The sequence below is a fragment of the Ilyonectria robusta genome (assembly GCF_021365365.1).
Source record: "Ilyonectria robusta strain PMI_751 chromosome Unknown BGZ61scaffold_4, whole genome shotgun sequence".
Taxonomy (NCBI): Eukaryota; Fungi; Ascomycota; class Sordariomycetes; order Hypocreales; family Nectriaceae; genus Ilyonectria; species Ilyonectria robusta.
Window position 1 is genome coordinate 2,187,873 of NW_025764438.1, and position 19,287 is coordinate 2,207,159.

Below are 19,287 nucleotides of genomic sequence, written 5' to 3' on the forward strand. Positions count from 1 at the left end.
CATAAAACCACAAACAAACGGCGGTGATCTTGCCTCCCCCAGTAGGATCCCACACTAAGCCTATTCAAGCGGGGAGCTTCATCCATCATCCATGAATGTAGGGATCATCCTCCCACTCGGGCTTTGCTTGTGGAGGGACCGTATTGGGCATGTCGGCTGCGTGGGCAAGCTGACGTTGAATTCTGTTCCCATGGCCTCGGGTCCGTCCCCGGAATTCGAAATGGAAATCGATCAGAAATTCCTACCTTTTTGGAGCTCAGATCCAAAGGACTTGTCTTTGGGAGGAGGAGGGCGATGGCTGCCCCACATGTGTTTGAGTGGGTTGCCGGCGGCTTCGTGATGTAACCCGAAGCTATTTCCTGGAGGCCGGTGAACAGCGATGATTCTGCAATACGGGGGGACGTCTGGGGAAGAGCAGAGTACATGGCCGGGGAACGGACTAGCGAAGCTTGGCCGACTCTGACTGCCGACTAGGTAGCACAGGCTGAACATTGGCAAGGCTCGGCAACGGCATGGCATCCGATGGAGGAGGGAGGGCGGGCGGCCTGGCTGATCAAGAGGGCGCAAGCACGAGCCCAAGAGGGCCGAAGCTCGAGCCATCGGCCAGAGGCAAGCAATCAATCGGGCAATGGGATGGAGGGCAACTCGGAGCGAAGGGGGGACCGGCCGGCAACCCGGGAGTTGGATAATGATTGGGGGGGTCGGTTATAGACTACTGTCGATGGGGGCCACGACGGGATGGAAGGTAGGTTGGTAACCTGCGATATTGCGTCGCAGGCAAGGCAGCGAGATACAGAGCACTCACTTCCCAACAAACATGGCACAAGCACGGGCTTCGTTCAGCGTCGGCCACTCGTCAGCAGGCACGCACACGAGACAGCCAGACCATCCAAACCATGCCGTGCCGTGGCTCGAAGCCAGGCTCGCGGGTGTTGGGTGTTGGGTGTTAGCCGCCTGGCACATGACTCGAGCCCGTTGCTTACCACCAGGATATGTTAGCCGAGTGACTTGGCGGGCTCGGCCATCCGTCATTCTGCGAGGTCCGTCTATGATTTTCCCGACGAAGCTCAGAGCCCGGAACCTGATTGCAACCGACCGAGTCAAGGCGCGATTTATTAGGGATTTGGGGGATGCGCCGCGGGGGGGTTCAGGATGGAGGATGGATGGGGGATGGGGATAAGAGATCTCAGACTTTTGCCTTTGCATGTGATCCCGCAGCGCAAATCGATCCATCATTGATCCATTGCCATCCCACCCCTGGCCTGTTAGCCCTGGCCTATCAACGGACCCCTGTTGCCGTGCTTGAACGCACCATTGCCCGGCTCTGACACGTGCTTGTGATGATACACGATGCTACATGGGACCGACGTGATGGTTGTATCCCTACTACGTAGTACACACCAGGTACTCTCCGGAGAGATACAATCACGGCTCCCATTCGTTGTCGCTGCCAAGTCGTGGTTCATCGACTTGTGCCCCCCGGTTGTTGTTACATGCCCTCCCACAGGATAATAATTGCCTGGCTGCCCTTCATATGGCGAGGAAGTGAGCCGGCCGCAAGAGCCTGTCGCCGCTTTGCATCCTTTGCATCCGCGGCACTGTCTGTTAAGTAGCCATTCTGCTCTTATAGATATCATCCTCGTCCCGCCCTTCTCCCCCTTTGCCCCTCCTCCCCCGTAATAAAAAGAGAAGGCTTATTTTTGACGACCATGCAAGGTTGACGCCGACCTGAGCCTCAGTTCGTCATCGTTTATTTTGTGCTTCACTGCTCAACCCTCCCCCCTCTCCGCCGAATCTCAGCCCTGGGTCGTTGTCCCCTCCTCTCTCTTCCGGGGCGGCCTTCGTCCTCCACTTCTATCTCTGGGCATCGTCGTCGGGCGTCTCACAGGGCGTCTCACAGGCTTCTAGCGGGCTGATATCCCCACTATTCGGCTGTCCAGGTGGCGTCGTTAGCCACTGACCGCCCACTAACCCACTGGGATCCCACCTGAGCCCGGTCCGGTCTGCGCTAAAGCTCGGCGTCCACCTCCTCGGCCTGGTCCCTGCAGCTGAACCCGCTGGAGAGTTTCTCAGCACGAGCGCCTGACGTTTTTTCCCTTCCCTGTGGCTTCGTTGGTGGTCCCCTGTGGCTCCCTGTGGTCCCTCCCCTGTGCGCTCCCAAGACCCCCGCCGCGATCAACTGAAATACCCTTTGCAGCCGCCCCCTCAAGCGCCCCTTCCGGGCGTCACCTCATCTCTCATCCCATTCATCCCTCCTTCCCCAACCCTTTTGCGTCTTACTCCTCTCTCGCACCACCAAAGAATTGCCGACAAGACACAATCCTCACTTAACATCGCCCTCTCTTACTCCACCTCTCCGTCTCTGGCCCAGACGGCGCGCACCGCATCGCACCCGTTGGACTCTTCCGCGCCCGGTCAAGCGTCTTTCTCGTATCCCGCACCGATGTCCGGTTGACGTACCCGCCTTATCGCCGACGCCAGCTCCATGGAGCGCAATCACATGCTTGCCCCAACCCGCGATCGCGAGTCCGCCTCATCCCACGATGCCGTCCTCGGACCGCCGCCTCCTCTCCCGACAGCCCATATGATGGGCTTCTCTCCTCCCGCCTACTCCCCCTCGAGCCACGTCGGCGCTTCGCTCCTCAACATGCCCGATGTGCCCACCACCGAGCTGCCTCCCCCGCTGCCGCGACCGCTACCGCCGTTGTCTCATCGCGATGCCGATATCAAGTTGCCTTCACTCAGCTCCCTCACCGGCGACTTGGCCCTCAACCCTCCCAGCAACCATTGGCCTCATATGACCCCCCTCTCGCCGTACCACCCATCCGCTCCGCAGCCGCTGCACACCGCCGACAGCCCAAACAAGATGGACCTCGACGCAAGCACCAACAGTGTCGCCAGCGCTGCGTCTCCCGATCGCCTCCTTGATGCGAGATCAGGCAGCGTAAGCCTTGACGACCCCGATGTGCGACTAGCCGCCGAGGCGCTGGGCGATTTGAGAGCCGGTTAGACCCCCTGCTTACCCTCATGATGCGCAGTCGCTAATCATGTGACAGACTTTGTATCGTCACCTCCTAACAGAAATTCATCGCTCCCCGTGAGCCCACCGACCTCTCACAGCTATCAATCAAGCTCCCGGACACGGACGCAATCCCCACAGCCCGAGCCCTTGCTGTCTCTCCTCACCACATCCCATCCGTTGCTCGCTAGCACTATCGAAGGCGCAACATCCGCCTATGGAGGTGCCAAGAACTTCTCCCCGCGCTTCCGGTCTGGCGCCGAGTACGTCGAAGGTTATCTCACGCCAATTGCCAATACCGTTGGCTCAGTCGGTCGGAGGACTGGCGTCGAAGGTGGTGTGCGGTGGTTCTTGGGTGCAGGACGAAGGCACAACAGCTCTTCCTCTGACCTGGAAACTGGAAATGGCTCCAAGAAGCGACGGAAAGTTGACAACACCCAGTCTGTCAGCAACAAGCGAGTCGAAGGAGAAGGCATGAAACAGATTGGCGGTCTCCAGCAGCTCCCAAGCGAGAGCGACGGACTGCAAGACCCGTTCTCTCCCTCGTCCAGGTTCGCCTCCCGCCGCATGTCTACAACGAGTACCGTCGACACCTTGCCAGCCTACGATGAAATACGGTCGCCTGCCTACACCGAAACGGCTGATGCACAAAACTCTCCAAGGCCGTCCAATGGAGCGTGGCAGTCCCGCTTGATCATGTCCACTTCGGGTTTGAGCATCGCGATGAGCGATGAGAGCCTACGCAGCTTGAAGTACTGCTTGCGATGGCTGAAGTGGGCCAATAGCCATATTGGCCGCGTCATTGGTGCCCTGAAGGACACCCTGGAACAGTTTGACAAAGAGGATGCCGCGGCGGCTGCCCATTCTCAAACATTTGAGCAGGATCACGCCCTCGGCGAGCCGAGCAATGGCGCAGCTGTAGATGACCAAGTTGAGTCGCGGAGGGAGATTGCTGCTCGGATTGCCACCCTTAAGGGTGATGTCCTCAGGACTCTCCAGGAAGTCATCATCACCGTCTCAAAATACGCTGGCGGTGCCCTGCCTGAGAACGCGCGCATTCTCGTTCGCCGTCATCTCACCAGCCTTCCCCAACGCTTCCGCGTGGCTACTATGTCGGACAATGCCGCACAGGGCAGTGACGCAGACAGCGAGTCTGCCCTACGTGAGGGTGCACAGAAGGTACTGGTCTTGGCCAAAGAGGGTCTCGACATGGTGGCACAGGTCAGCGGTGTCCTTGATGGCACCATCGTCAGCGCGGAAGAGTGGTGCGAGCGAATGGGCAAGCGACGACGCAACCCCGATGAGGAGAAGTCAGTGTTGCCACAAACTCAGACCAACGGCGATGTAAAGATGGGTTGAATGTTTCATCCTACAAACCGAACCGTCTCACGAGACGATAAGAGGATGATGCAGAGAGAAGCAACAAAGAATCGGAGCGAGGCGATGCCAAAGACAAATGGCCGACGAAAAGGAGCAAGAAAAAAACAAAATGGTTAAAAGCAAAAACAAAAACCTCATGGAGATGGTGAAAGCCTCTCCATAAGCACCGGGGACTGAGTGGTGGCTTACGGAAGACGTTGAGATGCAATGGGCTAGGATGTGGACTTGACATGATACCTGACTGTGTGCCACAATGATGGAACACGGACATTCCTTTACACCGATTTCCTTGAGATACGAGAGGCAACGAGCTAAACATTCGGGGCAAGCAAGCGGGTCATGGCTGGGAACTGTTTGTCAATACTGACTTCCCACCTGACCATTTTATTTACCGTTTCTGTTGTGGATATGGCGTTGATGGTTTAGGGATGCCTGTCAATATGGGGCTGTTTTGGAGAGTTGATATTGAGCAAAACTGTTGCTTTCCCATGTCTTGGGTATTTTTCGAGACGAGTATCTGAGGATATCTCAGCGTTCATGTTGCGATCCATTTCAATGTCTCATCTTGTCTATGACATCGTCGTCATTCTTGGCGGCGTTTTGCTTGGAGCGGTATGATACCTAGTTGTGAGTTTGCGTGTGCCGTTGTATTCCTGACTTGAGCTCTAGTTGTGATGGGTTCACTCCGCTTGATGGAGAATAATGACATCATTTCTTGAACTGAGCTGCCATGATATCGTTCAAGGTAGCCCACGGCATGTATTCCGAATCGTGCCAATGGGACTAGTTAATATGGGAAATAGTAATGAATCAGCCCAACTTGTCCTGCAGCCCGAAAGACACGCAATGAAACTGCGCGTCACAACAAGAGCCCCGTTAATTCTTGAGTATTTCTATTCGCAAATATGTGCATTACATTCGCACATGGGTATGCATTCTTCGTCTAATAGCCAGGTAACTTCATGAACCTGTATCCGCAATTAAGGGCAGGATCTGAAGTTCAAGGTCTACCCTTGCTATCAACTGTAACAAAATAAGCATTAGCCTTAATGGATAAATACTTAGAATTGGCCTCGTTGATTTTCATCTCTAAATTGCTCCACTGGAAATAATCGCCGTTACTTATATGTACTTTAACTTAATCTATGTGGAAAGATCAGCCATATAACAAGATCTACGTACTTCACAATGATGTATACGAAGTACGAGCAAGAATTAAGTCTTCCCGTTCGCCTCACCCCGCTTCAGCCGCACCGCCTAGTCACTTCGCATTCACTCGTATTCATCGTATTGTCCTCTCAGGCCGCTCTCTAACAGCGTAAGGGCTCTTAAGCGATCAATACGGTCTTCTGCCCCCGGAGACGGCAGACTTGCTACCACGTCATCGTGGCATTAGTCCGATCCAATGGGGCTATTTTCAAGGGCCGGTAGACCGTGCCACCAGTTAGCATGGCGGTAGATGGGCTGCAGCGGGTGAGGGATCGAAGATTATGTGGAGGGGATGCTTAGATGGAGGTTTCGGATGCTAGCTACTGGCTGGACTAGCTGTAGGCTGCATCCTCCTTTCTCATTACTTCGCAAAATGGTCGATGTATCTGGAACCAGGCGTGGCTGCAAGTGGTTATTGAGAAGCGGCAAGCCCTGGCTCAACGTGAATGCATAAATAATCCCATATCCCTCCCCATTATATCATCTGATGGGCCACCACTCGGCATAGATCAAACGCTGAGATCCTCATTATGAAGCCTCCCACCGCAATATCACAGCTCGCACTGCCCATCTTGACAGTAGCCAAAGGCGAGAACTATCCCATCCCTCCTCCAACGGCAGCTCTCGACTCCGGTCCAATCGTCGGCGTTTCTGTAGAGCTCCTTGATTCCATTTCTCCAGTCAATAAGTATCTCGGCATCCCATATGCGTCGCCCCCGGAACGGTTCAGTCGTGCAAAGAAACCACAACCGTGGACGAAACCCCTTCCGGCTACTAAATTCGGACCGGCGTGTACCCAATTGTTTGTCAACAATGGTAACTCATCCTCTTGGTAAAACATTTATGTGCACAGAGTACTAGTAATCTCACTTGAATAGAACTCGGCCCCGGTGTGGATATCCTCAAAGATTTCTTCGACAACAACCCGCCCGAGAGCGAGGACTGTCTGTACATGAACGCCTTTGCGCCGACGAGCCCACAGCCCCCTGAGGGCCGCCCCGTGGTGCTCTTTATTCACGGCGGTGGTTGGCAACAAGGACACGGAAGGATCGACATGTCTGGGTTTGCAGCGTATGAAGACATTGTCGCGTTCTCGTTCAACTACCGCACAAATAGTATGTGGTTCCTGTTTCTCACACACCTCAAGACAACTGACCGACGCAGTGTTCGGGTTCGCCAACTCTCCTAATATTCCCGTCGACGAGACCAACCTCGGTCTGTACGACCAGCAGCTCGCCATCGAATGGGTCCAGGCCAACGCCAGAGCCTTCGGCGGAGACCCGAGCAAGGTGACCATCTGGGGCGAGTCAGCCGGCTCCATGTCCGTCGACATCCAAGTCAACGCGTACGGAGACGCCCACCCACCGCCCTTCCGCGGCGCGATCATGTTTAGCGGCCAGATGTCTGTAGGCCTGCTGGGCTCGACTTCGAATCCTCGTGACAAGAGAAACTGGGAGGCTGTCGCGCGGGCGGTAGGGTGCAACGGCACCGACAACCAACTGTCCTGCTTGCGCGCCGTCTCAGCAGACGACCTCATCGACGCCATGTCCGCCACGCAAGTCACCTTCATGCCCGTCACCGACAACGTGACAGTGCCCAGCGGACGGGCGGAGCGGTGGCGCAGCGGCGAGAACGCAAAGGTGCCGGTGCTGATGGGGACGATTGCGCAGGAGGGTCGCGCGCTGGTGAACCGCCACATCAACATGAGCCTGTTCCTGGATTCGTACCTGATGGAGCCGCTGGTGACGCGGGAGCAGCGCGAGGTGATCTTGGACGTGTACAGGGCGGATCCGGAATTGGAGACGGACTTTGATGTTGCAGCGGCGATTTATACGGATTATTTCTTCCGGTGTGTAAGTGAAGGTGACCCCTATCTTGGACCCCGAGACCTGAACTGGTGCGTAGCCTCAAGGAATACTAGCCAACATCTCGGCTTCCATCGACAACCCCACCTGGCGGTTCTACTTCAACGCCTCCCTCACCAGCATGTTCCCGAGGAACCTCGCCTGGCTGGGGAAGTTCCACGGGTCCGACGTGGCGCTGCTCTTCAGCTCGCCCACATTCGAGGGCGACGCGGGGGGGTTGCCGTTGACGCCGCAACTGTATACGCTTGGCAACTACCTGCGAGGCGTCGTGGGGAGGTTCGTCAAGAACCCGCAGGGCGGGCCCGGGTGGCCGGCGGTGGGCTCGCGGTATGCGCCGTTTGACGTGGCGAATCTGGGAGATGTCGGGAGAGAGGTGACGGTGGCGGGGCCGACGATGGTGGATCAACGGGTGTTGGATGAGAGGTGCGAGTTGTACGAGGCGATATATCCTGTGCTTGAGAAGTATGTGTTGTCTTAGTTGGGCATTTCACAAGGCAGACGTGGCAGAATCAAATATCAAAGTGCATGGCGAGTTGAGTGTTGTTAATAGAGTAGATTTCTCGAATACGGACGTAACTATTCGGATAATCTTCTATCTACATGACATGTTTATCCCGTCATGATGGCTTAAATACCTGTAATAAATGTTAGTCAATCTTATCAATGACGCCTCATGCTGCGAATCGACACTCACCAAGAGCCTTCGCAAGGGCGACTCCCACGCCGTGTGCAGATCCAGGGTTCTGGCCGGAGATGATCAGTCCATCGACAACGACCTTCTCGCCCCAGGCCTCGGCAGCCTTGACGTAGTTGCCTCCCACGCGCTTGATCTCGTCCTCGAGCAGGACGGGCATGTTCTTGGTCATGTCGACGGCGTGCTCCTCGGCGTTGCTGAAGCCGGTGACCTCACGGCCCTTGAGGAGGGGCTGGCCGCCGTTGACGGTGACGTTGACGAAGACGATGGGGCCGTGGCACACGGCGGAGACGGGCTTGCCGGCCTCGTAGAACTCCTGGATGATCTTGAGCGAGGTCTCGTCGTTGACGAGGTCGAACATGGGGCCGTGGCCACCGGGGTAGAAGACGGCATCGAACTCGGATGCCTTTCCGAGGAACTCGCTGAGCGGCCGCGTCTCCTCCCAGAGCTTCTGCTTGCTGTTGAGGAACTTGACGGACGCCGGGTCGCTCTCGAACATCTTGACGGAGCCTTGGTCGAGGGGCGCGACTCCTCCGGCGGGAGAGGCCATTACGATTTCGACGTCGTTCTTCTCGTCATCGCCGACGAGGGCGTAGTAAGGGTGGGCGAGCTCGGGCTGGAGTGGTGGATGTTTAGCTGGGGAGCTGGGGAGCTGGGGAGCTGGGCAGGGCAATTGGGTGAGGCTACAAACCAGGTACCATCCGGTGGGTATGCCGTTGTTCATCTTGTCACGGCTGGTGAGGACGACGAGGATCTTCTTGACGGCCATTTTGACGAATGGATTGAATTGAATTCAAGGTTGGTGGCGTTGTTAGTGATGGTGGGATGGCGGGATGGTAAAAAGCCAATGTATGTTGGTGTGAGCGGGGGAGGGGTTGTAGGATGTCACCAGAAGACGAATATGACGACAGGGCGTATTTATATATACGACCTTGGGCTTCTGCAACCCCTTCCAAACGTAATATTTACCGCCCCTGCATCAGTCCTCAATGCAGGTAGAAAGCCTCTGCTCGAGCTAGCGATCACCAAGCCCAATGCCGTTTGCTTGACGTCAGACGGCCAGATCAACACCAAAGCACGGCCCGGAGCCGTCCATTCTCGGCATCAAGCCCGATAGCGCCGGGTCGTCGGCGGCCTGACACCGCCAAACTGCCAGCAAGGGCACGACGGCCGAGGCTGAAGGGCGGGGCCGTGGGAATTGTCGAGCGTGTTTTTCGGACTCGGGTAAGCAAAGTGCATTAGCTCGCTGCTATCGCCGTCGGAGCTTTTATCGCCGCAGGAGCTTCCATCGCCCATACGAACTCGAGAAGCCCGTGGAGCGGATTCTAGGCTGATCAGCTCTTCCCAACTCGCAATTCAGGGTCCACTCGTGGCGGTTGCACAGACTTTTAACAGTGATACTCGGCCCAACTGTCTGCTATGTTCCGGGCTCACTGACAAATCCGCCGTCAAGTTGCTCCGAACGGGAAGTGTTGTTTCTCCGGGGAGAGTATTTACAGCGTCTACGCCGCAGAAAAAGCTATCCAACTAATGGTGCTCAAGTTGATATATTGTACTACGGAGAACATAGCTAGCTCAACCTAAGTAGAATCCTTGGCGATGGAATGGAAGCTCCCAACTTCTGGTCTAGCGGGGAAATCCAATCACGGGGTCCACTCTGAAGCTCCACATGACTTCATCGCAAGACAACGACAACCTCCCTCAACACCACAACTTACTCACGCATCCTTACCCAGCGCACACAATGTCCCTGTAGAGATCCCCTCTCTTATTACCTCGTATCACATCCAGGCAGCCCTGCCACCTGCCACCACCTCGTCGTCGTCATCATGGCCCCCATCCACCACTTCTCCCTCCGCGTCCTCCTCATCGTCCCCGTCCTCCTCGCCATCGCCACCATCGTCGCGCTCTTCGTCCACTCCGACGTCAACGCCGCTCTGCTCTGGTCCCAGTGCCACTCGCACGCTGCCCTGCCGCTGCTCAGCCGCATCCCTCTCCTGGGCACGCCGCTGTGCTACCTGGTCAGCTTCTTCCATGCCGCCCTCGACTCGCTGCGCAGCGTCGCCATCATGGCCGCCGTCCTCGCCTTCGTCGGCGGGCTCTTGACCGTCAGCACCGTCGAGGCTGCCCGCGTCTGCAACGCCCCGCATGTCCTTGTCGCCTATCCCACCGGGCCGTGGCTCGTCTTTAACCTGCTCGGCGGTGCTGTCGTGTGGGAGCTTGTCATTATCCCAGCCTTCTTCCATTCCACCAAGGCCCTCTTTGCCGCGAGGAAAAGACGCCAGGATGCCAACGAGGACCAAGAGGACCAAGAGGCCGCTTCCGAGACGGAGGATCAGAGTAGCCACCTCCCAGACACCGACGTCGTTGCCATTCCCGTCAGCGTGGCCCTAGGCTACTTTGTCCCCTCTATCCTGATGCTCGTCCTCAACTCTCCCGTCTCCATTGGAATCTGGCTCTTCTTCCCAGTCTACGTCTCCCTCATCCGCCAAGCCGTCCGCAAGGTGGTCACAGCCGTGAAGAAGGTCAACCCCACCCTCATCCATCTCGAGTCAAACCGGCGCTCGCTCGCCATCGTCTACGCTCTCCCCATTGTCCTATCCATAGCGGCCCATGTCTTTCTGCTGTGGAATCTAACCCGGTCCGATGATCGCAAGAAGGTGACCAAATCTACCCTCACATTCATTGAGATTGATATCCAGTTCATATTCTGGACTGTTCTATACTGGATGCTCGTCGAAGTTGGTTGGAGGGTCCCCTTGGCCACGGTCGCCTGGTCAGTCTTCGTTGGTCCTGGAGCGGGAACTTGTCTGGGATGGGTCTACCGCGAGACGCTCATTCATGATGGCCGTAGCCTTGACGGACACGAGGAACCCGAACATGGAAACGACGAACAAACCGGCCGGCTGGCAGACGAGGAGACGCCCCTGCTACAGTAATGATTGAACCGTCTCCTAGACATGAAGATGAGCGCTTTTAGATACCCAGACATAATCGTAATTTACCATGACACGTCCATAGCAATACAAGATGGTTCATAACATGGGTGTTTTCTCCTTGGGCCGACCGCCGTCATGGTTTGTACAGAATCCAGAGGCCTCATCCCTAAATGGTACAGTTATATGATACAGATTAGTTTGCCCCCCTATGCCCGCACCTTGCCCAGTATCCGCTCCCGGATGACCTGCGCTGCCACCACGGATCCATGCTGCAGGGTGATGGCGCCAAGAATCGCCAGGATAGCGCTGTTGAGCACAACTTCGACACCGGAAGCCTTCAGTTTCCGTACCTATTCACCTCTGTTAGCGTCTGCATCTCAATCAAACCGGCCGCAATTCGCCATCTAGTGACAATAAACAGCGCTTGGGAATTCCTTGTCCACGTACCAATCGGGGCTTCCACCGCACAACGTCAATCAACCCCACTTCAATGGCAAGATCGTACAGCTTCTCTTTACCGACGATGTCCCGCGGCCCCTCCATTGTCAGGTTGTCTATCGAATCCAGCTGCGGGTGTGTAAACGGTTGTCGGTTGAACTCATCCGCCACTTTCGCTCCGGGGATGGCGTCCTTGGCCACAATTTGCTTGGTCGTCTCCATGATGAGCGCCATTCGGCCTGCACAAAGTCAGCTCATTATTCCGTCCCGCCAATCCCAGGCCAAGGCCTCCGCAAACGGCCGCAACATACCGACGAGCGCCAATCGGTCGTTGAAACCTCTCCTTCCCTGGTCAAAACTCTTGTGCGTCACAGCCAACCACTTGAGCTCCTCTGGCAAAAGCCTGCTGCCGTTGGGGCCCAGCAGGCGGTCGTACACCTCGTCCAGCTTCTTGGGGTCGTTGTTGACGGACCAGATCTTGTTGTGGGCGTACTTTGCAAAGTCGAGCTGGACATCGGCCTTCATTTGGGGAGGCGTTTGGGACCACCGGGGCACTGGGGAGGCGGCGGCGGGCGTGGACTTGAAGGATTCCGGGGTCGCGTCGGAGGCATAGGAGCGCACGCAGGGCATGAAGGCGCGGGCGGCCTGGCGAGAGCGCGCGAGGCCGGCGCGGCAGGGTTGTAGAGCCATGGTTGTAAGGAATTGGCCCGGCTGCGAGCGTTGAGGCGGTTCGGTCGGAATGGAGTCGTCTTGCGGATTGCTGCAAAGCTGCAGTCGCGAACATTTTCTCGAGGTCACGTGGCCAGACCGCTGGCTTCCGCCGTCGCGGCCCCACTTCCGGGCTTGACATGTCCGACTCGATACTCCAGCACTTAACTTAGACCCAGACTTAACCCCCAATCGAAAGACAAAATTAACCATAGTTAATACCCATTGAGTAAATTTGAGGCATTGGGTCTTTTACTTATGCCAAATACGATAATCACACACACTCATACACCATGTCCGCATAGGAACAATTTCAGGCGAACCTGGAGTGCAGGAGAGAACGGATTCGACAACGTGCCAAGACGGACCGGCGAAAGCGGAAGCCGACCGGTGACGCCAACTCCGCAGAGCGCATGTCCTAGAGCACTTGATGTAAAAATATATGCAGAAATTGGGCTACCTTTATTAGGCTAACAATGGAAGCCATAAAGGGTCGTGACCTTATTCAATGGGCCTTGGCCAGGGTTTATGTTAATCATCGTGAGTGGCGTGCTGAGCTTCGGACAACCTGTTTACCCGCCTGATGCTACGGCTTTCTTACGCTCCCTTGAAAGTTGCGAGGATGAGGTAGGCGACTTTTTTACTTTCAAGTACGCCCTGCGATACCCGGGACTTCGTTCACATGTCGCCGGAGCTGTGCAAGTTCACTCGCTGCGACTAGAGAATTCCAAAATATCCCAGCGGTAATAGCAGCGCAGATATTGGGATTCTCTACCAGAAGGATCTTCACCTGCAACACGAGAGAGCTCCGCTCGAAAAGGCCAGAGAGATGTGCCTGGATCGCGGTGGCCAGGTGGCACATTACTGGGCACGGTGGATGCCAGAGAAGTTCGGGCTGCAATTTAGCAAGGAGAGGAGCTACTTGTTCTTGCGACATGGGATTCAATGAAGCCCGAGTATACCGTTCCAATTCCTTGATATTAAAAGGGCTAATAAACCTTCGTTGTCTATAGATCCAATTAGGTCGAACAACGGCCGGCTGCAGCGGTGGAGTGCTAGTCAACCATTTTTAATACAGTTAATGGGTCAGAAAGAATCGAGGGTACCTTCATGCGATTGAGGCAGTCTTCGGTGGGAGTCTCCTCCGTAATTCGATACACCTGGAACGGGGTACCTTTCTACCCACACATCCTTGCTCAGATCTTAGTTGTTAACCGACTATCGTCAACTTTTCGGTTAATCTACATCAAGATGAACTACAAATTGAAGCCGCTAAAAAAGGAATGGTTTCAAAATGAGTGGATAGACCGTCAATACTCGTTAAAGACCGAATCCTTCACAACATGTCATGATCCCATTACTCTCATCAATGAGGTACAGGGTAGGGAAACTGTCACTGAACTAGGGTACCATTCGGCAGGGCTTAGACCAGGGATAGCTCCCCACTGTAGCTTACCCCTGCCCGCCTGACAGTGATGGCTCAGCCACTAACGCACGCTGCACAGTGCGCTGTGGAGCTCCCCAGCGACCAGTGCAGCGACCATTGCAGCGAACGACCCCCTTCGTCTGCATTTCCAAATCGACCTGAACTTAGACCATCATCAACATCCAAGATGCCCTCACAACACCACGGTGATAGCGGCCTCCGCAACAGGCTGGCTGCAGTGCTCCCCAAGGACCACCAATTCGGGATATACCACATTTCAACGCCGCCCACAAAGTCCGATCCGCTGTACTCGCCCCCGCCCAGCGAACGCCCCGAGCGAACCTACTGCGAGCACCACTTCCTCGCCGTCTCCATTGACGCCCCCAATGCCTCCCCGACATCGACCGAGACGGACCTCACGACGGAGAAGAGCTTGAAGAAGCAGGTTCTGGTGCTGGGCGTCGAGGTCTTCATCTACACAACCGCCCGCTCGACCACGCTCTTCGTCTCCAAGGCCGACTCGACCGGATACTTGAACCTCCTCAACCTCCCCAAGGGCACCGCGAGCCCCATCCGAGAGATATGCGCTACATTTGTGGGATACTTGGTGGAGAAGCGGAAGCGGAAGGATGTGCAATTCATCGTTAGCCTGTTTGCTCGAGCCCAGGACCAGTACCTGTTCCCCGGGAGCGTCGACTACAGCGGGAAGCATGTCCTGGACGACCGAGGCCTCATTAAATGGTGGTGCCGTGTGTTGGATCCGCTCTTGGGTCCTGCTCCTATTGGAACTACGGCGCCCTGGAAGACTTCCAAGGCCTACCTGGTCGTCCCCGGTCTCGAGACGTACGAAACCAAGGCGCTGATCGCCCGAAATGCGGGTGCCTCTTCCTGGTCCCTTGCACACCCCCTGGAGCGCATCTCCCACTACTATCGCGAATTTGACTGGGTCCCGCCCCGATGCCTGATCCCTCACTTTCCCGACGACCCCAAGTCTCGTTTCCGAGACGAATTGGACGAGGAGGCTGCCAGTTCAGGGGCCATGAAAACGACGGGTAGCTGGAAGAGCGTCAAGACCCTGGACACCTTTTGGGAAATGATGGCATACAGGCAAGAGTGTTCCAGTGGCCGCATGACGGGCTTCATCTGGGTCGTTTTCGATGATGTGGAGGAAGCCCCCGCTCCAGCACCGGCGTCAGCAGCCGCAACTCAGCCTACAGCCTCACCAGAAACGCCTAAGAAGCAACGCATGGTGGCATGCGTGACACCCAACACTACGCCGCGCAAGCTGTTCCCGTCAAAGGCAGACCTCTTGAAGATAGACCAGGACAAGGCGAAGGAGAAGAGGACGCCAAAGAAGAAGACCCTCAAGGGCCTAATCGTTCCCCGGAACCCTCGCATCAAGAAAGAGCAGCGCAATTATCTGCTGGACCGCCCCGCTTCAACGGCATATTACACTTGGCCTCCCCAGGGCCGTGGCGAGAGGATCGTCGACGAGAATGAATATAAGCGCATCGTCGAACTCTTGCTGCATCTGGAATTCACAACCCTGAACAAGGCCACGGCTAGTACCCGGCGATGGGTTAGCGAGGTTGGCACTGGCAGCAAATGGGGAGCCATCGTGACCGGGACCCGTGAGCTTCCAGCACCCAGCCAGAACGGCGCTGGAACTGTGAGCCAAATCAACAATCTGGCGGGGCTTGTTAAGAGAAAGCGTACCGACTCGGCGAGCAAGGCGCCAGAGGAGCCGAACACCAAGGTCAACGTCCTCAGCGCTGGCCTGGTCAAACGGAAACCGAAGGAGGAGGAAGTGACCAAGAGCGACGAACAAAAGGAGCCAGCAGTCAATGTTCTCTCCACCGGCCTGGTTAGGAAGAAGCCAAAGGCTTAAAATTGGGTTGTGGATTGTATTACTTAGAGTATGGCGTTGGACCTGGACGATGGCAAACCATCAGGCTGGACGGATATCTGTTGGGGATTCTGAGCCGGAGTCGGGGGAATGTATCTGCTGTAACAATAGGAATTATTTGGTAATTAAGATGAATTGTAATCAGCAACTTAACAACACCACCCATGTATCTCGTAGGTCCGAACAAGCCAAGTGTCGTCGTTGTTCTAGGTGCAAACACCCTAGACCCGATCGATCCCCACACTCCGGAGCCCCGGACCGGGAACTAAGAGAACAGTCCCGCAAGACTATTAGACTGAAGTTTATGGTGTCCTCTTAACCCCTGACATATTCCCGGCCATTGATCAATACGAGAACCTATCTCTCCGATCCCTCTTCCACGCGCTGTATTTAAAGCACAACCCCAGCGCCCCGAACACGAGCGTGCATATCGGAACGACTATGGCAATGATTTCCCTGAATCCCAAGTCTGACGGCGAGGATCCCTGGTCTGCCGGGTTCGCTGCCGTGGTTGTTGGCCGGGCGTCTGTGGACGAGACGGTGCCGCCTGGATCTGCCCACCCGGTTTCTGTGAACTCCGGCGGTGCTGCTGTGGGACTCGGGAAGATGGTGTTTTCTGTCACGGCGCCGTAGTTGTCGACCATGAAGGGGAGATGGATCGGCATCGTGAAGCCCGTGTACGTCAACTCGACGCCGTATATGTTGGAGGCGCCAGTCTTTCCGCACGCAAGGTTGAAGTACGGGTTGCCGCCGAAACTCCACGACATGGTGATGCAGCGGGGATACGACGCGCTGCTGCTGTTCGTCCGAAGGAGCGTGCTTAGCTGCGGGACGAGTTATCGCAGGACGGAAACCGCGTGTATAGCAACTCACCATTTCAACGTGCTTCTGTCGTCCCAGCAGGACGTGCCGCATAGAGAGAGGTTCGTCGACTCGACGCAAGCCGTCGTGTAGGCCACGTCGACGGCGTCCGACGCACACACCTGCAGCGAGCGCTGCGAATTGAAGAAACAGGTCGCGTAGCCGGGGCAAGTGTGCGAATACTCTGGACAACAGTGAGAAAGCTGGAAAATACTCGACCGGACGAGATAACGCCAGGGCCAGGCTTACCCTGTATCCCCCATATCCATCCACAGAGCGCTTCGTCTATTGTCAACTGCCGTCGGCGGTCGAGGACTGTGCTGGAGGAGAGTAGGGCTGGCGGGGGCGTGATGAGGGCATTGTGCGTGCTGAGAGTAGCGGCCATTGTCGAGCCTGCTCTTGGTCGCTCGTGGGCGTCGTGTGCGTTGCCAACCGAAACTCTGAAGTTGATGGCGATGGTGCAAGTACAGAAAGACAAAGTCACGTCAAGCCTGCCATTGACGAGACGGCCGCGAGAGGAGCCTGGACAAGGCAGAAAAAGCCCATTGCCTTGCCGCCGAAAGAAAGCCACCCTTTTTGTCGTCCCTTCTCCCCAGCCCTGCCAAAGTGAGGCTGACCGGCCGGGCTTATACCAAACTGGCTCGGTCGGGGTTAGTGTAACTGCATGGGCAATATGCATATTCAGCAGAGGCAAGAAGCTAGTGCTGATGATTGGCGGAATGTGAGGAAGCCAATAGGTTGGATCAAGGCATTTGTACACTTGTTTATCGACGGTTGTTATTGGGCGTGTGCTGGAGGTGAAGGCTGGTCTGGTGGTGACCGAGAGCTGAGCCTGAGTCGCATCCTGGACGTGGCTGATCGTTAGTCTGTCGTTAATAAATAAGGCCTGGGGAATCGTGGCGTAGTTGCCGGTTCTCAGGATGGGCTCCTCGTAAAAAGGACCTGTGGGAATAAGTTCAAAGGAATTGTCCTTGCTGTATTCCTAACCGTCAGTTGTAAGTGCGCTCTGAATAATCAGCCTCTCAGGTAGAACGACATTCCTCATTAAAGCGCCACTGGATCCTTACCACCAAAAAAAAAAGAAGGGAATACCATCGAATCGTCGTTAATCATGTGTGTATTTTTGGTTTCTTGTTACAATGACCCAAACGCCTCGTCCCATAATGCCCATGCATCTACCCGCCCATGCTCTCCCCAACCAAAGCTCCATTCCCGTCATGTCATCAAAAAGATGGTTGTGGCCTCTCTACCGCTTGAGGTAGTGCATGTTGACCGGTGAGATGGCATCACCGCCGCTCAACACAGCCATGATGTTCCGCATGCTCAGCTCCTCAAAGCCCTGGTGCGTCTCAACAGTGCCGCCGGCGTTGTGGCAAGTCAGCATCACGCGACCTTTGCGAGCGAAACCCAGCAGGCCAGCGTGTACGGCGGGTTCGTTGGCGTGAACGTCGAGGGCAGCCGTTGAGATCTGGCCGTCTTCGAGTGCTTTGGATAGGGCGTCTTCGTCGACGAGGCTGCCGCGCGCAATGTTAACGAAGCGTGAGCCCTTGCGGAAAAGCTTCAGGGAATCCTCGTTGATGAGTGCGCCGTCACCCGCGGGCGTGCACAGAATGACACAGTCGGCAACGCTGAGGAGGCTCTCGAGACTGTCATGGGCCTTGGCTTTGAGAGGCTCAGTGATGGAGGCTGGCTTGGGGAAAACGTCGTAGTACTGGATGTTCATGCCGAAGCCGTGATAGCATCTAGAGGCAATTTGCTGGCCAATGTTGCCGAAACCGATAAAGGCCAGAACCTGACCACGTAGGTTGTGAGCCTGAGCTGTGACGTCACGGTGGCAGGTCTGGAAGTCAGCCTCGTCGTTGGACGTGGCCGAGGAGATGCACCATGGGATCTGGCGGAAGGTGGAGATGATCATGGCGATGGAGAAGTCGGCCACCGCGTCGGATGCTGCCAGTCCAGAGTTGCAGTAAATAATGCCTTGATGTTGCCAGTCAGTTAATTCTCAACCTTCACAACTGCATCATTCAGTGCATTGGCTGACCTCGTTCGCCTAGTAGCTTCGTGTCCGCCCAGTCAAAGCCAGCGCCCGCACTCGCAAACACCTTGACACTCTCCGGTAGCAAGTCTACCAACTCGGCATCCCAGTTGCCCATCTCGCCGCCAGTGCCCCAGAACGGGCGGAAGATGGCCTGGAATTCGCCCCATCTCCCCTCCTTGAGCGCTTTGATGAACTCGGGCCGCTGACGCTCCTCCGTCGACGGTCGGATGACGTCGCACTGTGCGCTGAAGCGATCATAGGTATCCGGGTTGTATTTGATTGGGTCACCAATGTGCAAAACACGGGGCTTTAACGACAACATGGCGAGCTTGGCTGAGGAGAGAGGGGAGCCTGGGTGGGAGAACAGAGGGACTGGAGGGGCCGGTGAGGTAGCTCGAGGCGTAGATCCAGGCACAGGCGTGTTGGTGGGTTCGGCCATCGTAAAAGAATCCGTCGGCAGGGGTTTGGGGGTTTATAAGTGCAGACGAGCAGAATGCCGGAATATCGGGGGTTCTCAGTCGTCGGTTGTCGGTCAGCGGTTGTCAGACTCAGTGAGGCGAGGTGTGAGGTGACAAGCCCGAGTCTCAAGAGCCGCATCGACAACGGGGGCGGCATGTGCCCGATGGAGCTTCCGCAGCCCAAAACCCGGTGGAGCGATGCTGCGACAACGACTCACACGCCCGCCCTGGCGCCCGCGGCCACACCAAAGCCCCCACGGACCGTCGTAGTGGCCTACGAGACGACGATGGACCCCAGTCAAGGCGACAAAACCGAGATAAGCGCCGCTCCCGACTCCGCTAACGC

The 19,287-nt window shown here is 56.2% G+C and overlaps 8 protein-coding genes across 8 annotated transcripts; 4 read left to right on the forward strand and 4 right to left on the reverse strand.

The window, feature by feature from the left end:
* Positions 1-2,485: 2,485 nt before the first annotated feature.
* BGZ61DRAFT_491469 (transcription factor Opi1-domain-containing protein) lies at positions 2,486-4,378 on the forward strand (the record flags this gene model as incomplete). The annotated part of the gene is made up of 2 exons (XM_046250435.1): positions 2,486-3,005; positions 3,057-4,378. The coding sequence occupies 2 exons, from the start codon at positions 2,486-2,488 to the stop codon at positions 4,376-4,378; spliced, it is 1,842 nt and encodes a 613-aa protein (XP_046108787.1).
* A 1,470-nt stretch (positions 4,379-5,848) lies between these two features.
* BGZ61DRAFT_491470 (Alpha/Beta hydrolase protein) lies at positions 5,849-7,951 on the forward strand (the record flags this gene model as incomplete). Its single annotated transcript, XM_046250436.1, has 5 exons — positions 5,849-5,854; positions 6,145-6,424; positions 6,487-6,723; positions 6,773-7,461; positions 7,514-7,951. The coding sequence occupies 5 exons, from the start codon at positions 5,849-5,851 to the stop codon at positions 7,949-7,951; spliced, it is 1,650 nt and encodes a 549-aa protein (XP_046108788.1).
* Positions 7,952-8,082: 131 nt separating this feature from the next.
* BGZ61DRAFT_529215 (class I glutamine amidotransferase-like protein) lies at positions 8,083-8,936 on the reverse strand (the record flags this gene model as incomplete). The annotated part of the gene is made up of 3 exons (XM_046253366.1): positions 8,083-8,099; positions 8,168-8,783; positions 8,859-8,936. The coding sequence occupies 3 exons, from the start codon at positions 8,934-8,936 to the stop codon at positions 8,083-8,085; spliced, it is 711 nt and encodes a 236-aa protein (XP_046108789.1).
* Positions 8,937-9,996: 1,060 nt separating this feature from the next.
* On the forward strand, positions 9,997-11,106 carry BGZ61DRAFT_491472 (uncharacterized protein; the record flags this gene model as incomplete). The annotated part of the gene is made up of 1 exon (XM_046250437.1): positions 9,997-11,106. The coding sequence occupies one exon, from the start codon at positions 9,997-9,999 to the stop codon at positions 11,104-11,106; it is 1,110 nt and encodes a 369-aa protein (XP_046108790.1).
* Positions 11,107-11,312: 206 nt separating this feature from the next.
* On the reverse strand, positions 11,313-12,234 carry BGZ61DRAFT_491477 (ribonuclease-III-like-domain-containing protein; the record flags this gene model as incomplete). The annotated part of the gene is made up of 3 exons (XM_046250439.1): positions 11,313-11,456; positions 11,554-11,783; positions 11,856-12,234. The coding sequence occupies 3 exons, from the start codon at positions 12,232-12,234 to the stop codon at positions 11,313-11,315; spliced, it is 753 nt and encodes a 250-aa protein (XP_046108791.1).
* Positions 12,235-13,835: 1,601 nt separating this feature from the next.
* On the forward strand, positions 13,836-15,742 carry BGZ61DRAFT_445678 (histone acetylation protein-domain-containing protein). Its single transcript, XM_046245113.1, has one exon. The coding sequence runs from the start codon at positions 13,866-13,868 to the stop codon at positions 15,564-15,566; it is 1,701 nt and encodes a 566-aa protein (XP_046108792.1). The 5' UTR covers positions 13,836-13,865; the 3' UTR covers positions 15,567-15,742.
* Positions 15,743-15,928: 186 nt separating this feature from the next.
* BGZ61DRAFT_529219 (uncharacterized protein) lies at positions 15,929-16,830 on the reverse strand (the record flags this gene model as incomplete). Its single annotated transcript, XM_046253367.1, has 3 exons — positions 15,929-16,382; positions 16,458-16,629; positions 16,695-16,830. The coding sequence occupies 3 exons, from the start codon at positions 16,828-16,830 to the stop codon at positions 15,929-15,931; spliced, it is 762 nt and encodes a 253-aa protein (XP_046108793.1).
* Positions 16,831-17,691: 861 nt separating this feature from the next.
* Positions 17,692-18,922, reverse strand: BGZ61DRAFT_529220 (uncharacterized protein; the record flags this gene model as incomplete). Its single annotated transcript, XM_046253368.1, has 2 exons — positions 17,692-18,422; positions 18,487-18,922. The coding sequence occupies 2 exons, from the start codon at positions 18,920-18,922 to the stop codon at positions 17,692-17,694; spliced, it is 1,167 nt and encodes a 388-aa protein (XP_046108794.1).
* Between the last annotated feature and the right edge of the window lie 365 nt (positions 18,923-19,287).

Coding starts and splice junctions, on each gene's coding strand:
- BGZ61DRAFT_445678 (XM_046245113.1), top strand. CDS start 13,866: ATGCCCTCACAACACCACGGTGATAGCGGCCTCCGCAACAGGCTGGCT.